We start from the raw sequence: 6,829 nt of genomic DNA, 5'->3' as shown, positions 1-6,829 counted from the left end.
CCGCTCCGAGCCCGCTGTCCTGCGCGGGGGCGGAGAGGGGAGCCGGGCACCCTGCGCGCCCCGGCTGAGCGCCGTGGCGGTGGCGGGCGAGGGGAGGTAGTCTTGAAGGAGCGGGAGGAGGGAGGGCTGGCGGGGGTGTGTTAAGCACGCCTCTAGGCTCGGTAGAACTTACTCCGGCTGGCCACGAAGAGCTCCTTTGGGGCTGGTCTTCAGAAATCTGAAGACTTCTCGCCTTAGTCGGTCGCGTCGGAGCGCCAACTTTTCCGGGGAAGACCCCAGCAAAAGCAAGGAAGGTCAAATATTTTATGTTTCCGAGGCTAAGGGGTTAAACGCCCCCCCGCCCCGACCAACACCAGAACACCCCAAACGCTACCTTGAGCGGTCTGTTACACACGGAACAGGTCAAGAAGAAGCATTACTTCCACCACAAAGCAATTTAAATTCTGCATTTTCTTTCGTGACTCTTCCTTCTTCTTTTCTACCTTTTTATTCCTCCTTTGAGCTGTCCCTTATGGAAATAGACTGGCTATTTCGTAGTCTTTGTATCCTTTCTTGTTCTTTCTTTGCTTCTTTTAAAGAAGTTGTGCCTGGTTTTTAGGATTCCCGAGGGACCTGTTTTCTGCTTGCTGATGTAGTGCTTTCTTCCACCAGACCTCATTTACCAATTTGTCTGCATTTATGTGAAGCAGCTAGAGATCCCTATAATATGGTAAGAAAACTATACAACCATCTGTTTTTCCTCTAGAATTACAATGGGCTAATTCAAAATTACCTGCCTGAAAATACCGGAAAGCACACATTAGCTTCACATAGCCCATTTACTGGTACTTGAAGACAATGACGTCACTTAGGTTGAAAAAGTTTGCTTCTACTAGTGCTGGCTTTTAGTTTTAACCAAGAACGGGGGAAGTGAAGGACAGAAAAAGGAAGAGCAGAGGAATGAAGGCTGGATTGAAAGAGACCACTTAGAAGTAAGGCGTGAGAGGCAGACGCTGCTTCTTCAAAGCTCTCCAAAAGTTGTGGTATCTGAAATAAGCTGTGCCTATCTGATTCTATAGGCACAGATTGCTTACACGCCTGTTCTGCTTCTCTTGCTTTCCTTTAACTACTGAAACACTACTTACCGTTTTGAAAAGGTTACTTTGCCGTCACAGCTTTCACTGTAGCTCACCAGACCAAGCCTTGCTGGGGTATCGTGAATGACACTCTAGAGGACTGAAAATGTGAAGTGGTAATGATGACTGCTTAATCCTTTACTCTGCCCTTCTGTGATCCTGTGCTTTTCTGGGGTAAATATCAGCAACTCTTCGTTAGTCTGTTCACTTTGCTTTTATTCTGACTTAGTTATTTGTTTACACTTAGGCTGTCATAGGACCAAGGTTGCTTATTCCTCCCTTATGACCTAACTTCTCTGCTTGGTGATGTAGAAGCCTTGTTATGTTAGACCTTTGTTCGCATTTTTTGACCAAGAGGCAACCTGGGTAGTTAAAAAGCTTATAAATGTTCTGTGATTTCAGTGATATTCCTATAGTAGCTTGACCAGCTGGTCAAAGGAAGGCTTTAAGCTTTCTGCGTTTCTCCTTGTGTTCTTTTTTCTTCAGAACTTAAGAGTAGAGAGTTTGTAGAATTCATAGGTTTTATCTGTACACTCATCACTGTCAAATTATCTGCTCTAATTTGCATTGTAAATATACACTCTGACATATGATGGCACGTTTCTTCTATTTTCTGAGTTAACTACTGAATATCAGCTGCATTATCCAAAACTGACATCTTATGAAAAAATCATTAGGAAAATCTTGTTCTCACAATCCTGTATATGATATGTTCTAATCACCATTGCAAACTTCAATTTTCGTACTCTCTTTTTCTTGCTTGTTTTTCAGGCTTTTTAAATTTTTTTGCATAGATACACTGTTAGGCAAAAATAAGCTATTTTTTAGAACAACTCCACTTTTTAATCTTCTGTGTCTCAGGGGTGCCTCTTGGATTGCTGAAATTAGGACAAATCTCCATTTTCCCATCTCCTGTACTTACTTCAAGAGTCATCTAAACAAACCCGGCTAATTTTATTTCCAAGAGGTCAGAATCCTTTTTGTTAGAGTGGAGTCTATCCAACATAACCAGAATCTGTTGGAACTGAATCTGCCCAGATACTAATCCAAAAATAATTTCAAAACAGAAACCCCAGCGTTCTGTAAATCCAGACTAATTCTCTTCTCTCGCCTCCTTCCACCTGAACAAACCAAACTACAAATCATTTTTACTTACCTTGTTTGCTGCCAAAACCACTCTGATCCAAATCTCCATAGTCTTCACAATAGTCCTTGAAAATTACAGTAAATATGTTCTGGCAGATCTCAGTGATTTCTACTGAGAATAGTCTTAATTTTTTTAATTTGGTTTTGTGCCCCGCCCCCCCCCGAGGTCTTTGCATTAGAAATTGGAAAGTAAAAATAAAAAACCTCCTGTAATGGTTGTCTGTGTATGGAGATCATCCAAGGTGTTAACGATTGTACCAATTTCTTCACCTAAAAATACTTGAGTGGTAAGTACAGACTGAGGAGTGCTGGTCTACTGAGCTCCCAACAGTCTACCATTCTTGGGAAACAGTTTCATGGAAACCTTGGGACCCTGGGAGATTTACTTTGGAACTTGTTACAGGAATCAGGGGCATCAGGTCATCAAAGACACTGACTGCAACAACTGAATCCAGAAAAAAGTCTTCACGGATCCTCGTCCAGAAACTGAGATACTGTTATTTCATTTGTTCCAAGAAAATGGCACACAGCAATCCTGCATTCTTAGGCAGGAATAATGAACATGTTCAAAGACCGAGCTGCTGGAAAAAACAGACTGAGATTGAGAATTTAACCTTGGTAAGAACTTCCTTTTGTACATTGAATGTAGAAACAGAGTGCTCCGACCTTCTGGACAGCAGCGTGCAAGCAACTTCGCAAAGTCTGGAAATCCAGAAGCAGCAAGGAATCATTGAAGTTCTGTCCTGGCTGGGAGTATTTATACTCTCAAGTGCCTGTTTGCCTGCTAATATAACACCTTTTGACTGCAGAGAAGTTCAATCAAATTTTTATTTCATTGTTGCAAGAATCTGGAGATGAAGAGTCTGCATAAGTGACAAGAAACGCAAAGCAAGTCATCAATATAACAGCTCCTACAGGTCCCTGCAAACTGCTAGTAGCTAAAAATCTGAGGCTAACAGCAGAGGCACATAGAAACCATGTGTGAAATCCCGCATGAGAGGAAGAAATAACTGTGATTAATTTGGGCTATCCTTAGACATATTACAAAGAGAAATAAAAAAGTACTAATTACAGGGCAGTGCCATCTCCCTTGCAAAGCAGGAATACTTTGCCAATGAGAGTATCTGAAACTCTAACATTATCAGTGGAGAGGTTTATCCTTTATCCCTTGAAGGGATCTCATCAGCCATGGATATACAAAGGCACAAAGTTTTAGGATCTGTTAACTAGGTTTACAAGTTTGTACTCCGTACTGTACTCTCTGAGTAGCATTGTCCATTAGAGAAAAGCTCATCAGATGCAGCTGGAGCCTTAAGGAACTATTTTACGCTTTTTATGTTAGGCTGTCCCATCCTCATGGGTGACTGAACAAGATGGGCTGAGCCAGCCTACAAGCTTGTCGGGGTTGAGGAGAGCATCCTCGCTCTCCTTTTCTCCGAACCTCCACACCGTGTCCCAGTTGCACAGTTGCATTTCTCCCCCCATGCCAGCTGTAATGTGTTACCTCTGGCTCTTCAGCGAGCTGATTCAGTATACTGTGCTGGCAGATGACTGACAATAAAAAACATGAAATTATTTCTGCTGTCATTGTAGCCACTTCAATAACACGTTTCTGCTTTCACAAAAGGCAACAGGTGAGTGGGGAGACAGGCTTCTCGTCCGGCACCTTCTGTATCAGGGCACATAAACGAGAAAGTTCTTCTGCACAGAACAGATTTCACTACACACAGAAATAGCAGCTATCAACAGTTACCTAGAGATTGCCAAAATTTTTTTTTTTATCACAGTAGTTTTTTCCCATTGGAACAGTAGCCCGAGTGTGTAGAGCTAAAATATACAGCAGTAATTTACAGGAGTGAAAGCCAAACCCATTCCCTTGCCTAGCACTGAAAATCCTCATAACCTCCCTCTCTAACTATTGACAAAGCACTAGCTCAGTGCTATCTATCACCCAATTACTATAGCACAGAGAATTCTGCCAGCTGTTTTAGAAAATACATTACATGGAATCTTGGCTGCTCTGAAGACTGAGGCAAAACTTCCATCACTAGGGCAGCTTTCCACTGACTGTAGCAGTCTTGATTAAAAAATGAATGCAAATTTAACCTTTCTCAATGTTATTAAAGTCAGAGATTTTGCCATTTCTGAGATCATAGCCCAGCCCTTCTTTGATTTTGTAAAAAAAAAAAGCCCTAAATGTAGAAATTTGAAATATTCAGAAGATTCTACATTCGAAGTTATTCCACTGATAGATGCATGCACCTAGCGATTAAAATACAGGGTCAAGAAACTACTACATAGAAAGCAAATCAAGAAACAACAAACCTCCTTATTCTTCTAGTAGATTTTTTTTCCATCTTGCTATTCACAGCACAAAAGATGAGAGACTGGAGGAGAAATACATGTAGTATAAGCATAAAGTAAAATAAAATATATTCAGGAAATACGATTCTGTCACTAATGCAAACAAAAATGAGATCTTATCTGAAGATGTTACAAAAAGAATACACATGTATTTAAAGAAATCTAAGCAAAGACATTTTTCAAAGATGGAAATATCTTTGAAAAATAGCTGGAAAGGTATCACTATCATTTTATATAGTGCTGGGCTGTCTGTACTTGAAGTATAGAAAAATGAAGACACATTCATTGAAAGACAGCGTAAGGCTTGTGGAAGGACTTTTTTATTCTAAAGAGTGAGAAATGCTAAAAGATATATCCATCATAATGTGGCACCACAGGAAAGACAGAAGTGCAAAAATTTGTAGTGGGCAGAAGTAATGGCTAGAACTCTAGTTGGAAGAAAGATTAATTTAGCCTGGATATATAGACATTTTCTTTAACACTGAGGTTGAGCAGAGAGTATGACAGTTTGCCACCAGAGTAGAGGTAAAATAATTAGATGTCTTTAAGGAAAGGTTAAGTACACTTAAGGGAAGACTAATATAAAACCATCATTGCTTGAAGCAGGTGTTTGGATTAGATTATCCAAGATGTCCCTTTCAAAGCCATCATTTATGGTCCTGCAATACCTTTTGGTCAGGAAAACTTTCCTTTGCAAACTGATGTTAAAAAAGCCTGTATCCTAGGAATTTTTAAAAGGTGCTTGACAGTTTGACAGATGTTAATATTAGCTAGGAAGTTTGTGTCATAATATGTCCAACATATCCAACACGCTTTACCTACTTGGAGATGAAGATAATTTTCAGTTTGTAATTCACACCACCCTATAATGTTTTATTTTCCTGCAGTGTGAAAGATTTGGTGCAGTGAATATGCACCTAGATTCTTAATAGTCAGCCAGTAAACAGGACATTTTTGTTACTGTGTTAGCGATATTACATTTTAAAATACATTTTTAAGTACTTTCCTGAGGCTAGTAAAGTAATTTTACTTCCTGTATAAAACATAACTAGATCTGAGACTTCATTTCAGGGCAGGGGCTGCCTGTGTGTACACAGGAGAGAAAGCAAGAGAGGGAGAAACAGTCTCTCTATTAAGGCACCAGGTTCTTATGGTTTTCTGAATTGACAGAATAAATTATTCTGTCTTCTGGCTGAAAGAGATATTTATAAAGAAAAATGGGCAGTTTGCTGTGAGACAGACATAGATCAAAATGAACAGCTTAGTTTTAACCACATGGAGTTTGAAATGATAGTGAGCCATCGAAGATTACGTGTCTGAGAGAGGGGAAATTCAGCATTGAACCACTGTTCAGGTTTTTTGGAAAATTGTCCACTTATGGATAATCCAGAAAGAGAAAGAATTGTCGTATATTTCTGAGTGTGTGTAGAATCTACTTATATATAATCTTTATAATATATATCTCTATATATGATATCTAAATATGGATAGTGAGCAGGAAAACAAACAGATACAGGGGAAGTACATAACAGAAAAAAATAAATGCATGAAGAAATCTTATTAAAAAATATCATTTATCAGTACAAAATAGAGGTACTCTGAGAACTTACAAAACTTACACTCTGAAACCTCTAGCGTCTTCTGATACTAATAGTTTCAACCTGAACTCTGACACTTAGAGGTGCCTGCTGTTTTTAAAGCTTTGAACTGGCCATGATGGAGGCTTTAGGTGCTTGCAATAGCCCAGGGAGAAGTTGGTGTTTGGCAAAAAATAAGTCAAAAACAATCAACACACCTTTCTAGACTCATTACTACTGTCAGAACTCTAGCTGGTATTCAATTTTTGATTTTGTCTTAATGTCAGCTGGATTTTTTTGCTAACTACAGAAGTAAGCTCTTATTTTCACTCTTAGTGCTTTCTCTGGTTTTGTGCCATTTTAAAAGAAAGATGCTGTGTTTACTTCCATTGTATACAGCTCCTAACAGTTCCATTATTGTTATTTATACACACTGACATATGGGTATTTATTGTCTGCTGTTTCCTGTTGCATGCAAAAAGTTTTTGGTGTTTTTACTTTGTCTTCTGACAAAGAAACCAGAACTTTCCTCTACTCACTTTGTGTTGTTTAGTTGTTTGTTTGTTGTTTATTTTTTCCAATATATATGTTTATTTGCTTGAATTCCTTTTTTTTTATATACCTCTA

At 39.2% G+C, this 6,829-nt stretch overlaps 1 protein-coding gene across 1 annotated transcript in view; it reads right to left on the bottom strand.

Annotated features, from left to right (window-relative positions):
* DLK1 (delta-like 1 homolog (Drosophila)) overlaps nt 1–3,746 on the bottom strand; it is a 15,576-nt gene extending 11,830 nt beyond the window's left edge. Inside the window, exons 1-2 of the mRNA XM_010584028.1 lie at nt 3,654–3,746; nt 2,272–2,326 (exon numbers count right to left, since the gene is read on the bottom strand). Coding sequence (XP_010582330.1) covers nt 2,272–2,326; nt 3,654–3,746 — 148 coding nt within the window. The remainder of the gene's footprint in view (nt 1–2,271; nt 2,327–3,653) is intronic.
* Between the last annotated feature and the right edge of the window lie 3,083 nt (nt 3,747–6,829).

Source organism: Haliaeetus leucocephalus, unplaced genomic scaffold (assembly GCF_000737465.1).
Source record: "Haliaeetus leucocephalus isolate CR32 unplaced genomic scaffold, Haliaeetus_leucocephalus-4.0 Scaffold932, whole genome shotgun sequence".
Taxonomy (NCBI): Eukaryota; Metazoa; Chordata; class Aves; order Accipitriformes; family Accipitridae; genus Haliaeetus; species Haliaeetus leucocephalus.
Note: the sequence above shows the minus strand (reverse complement) of the source record. Positions and strands in the feature narration are given on the sequence as shown.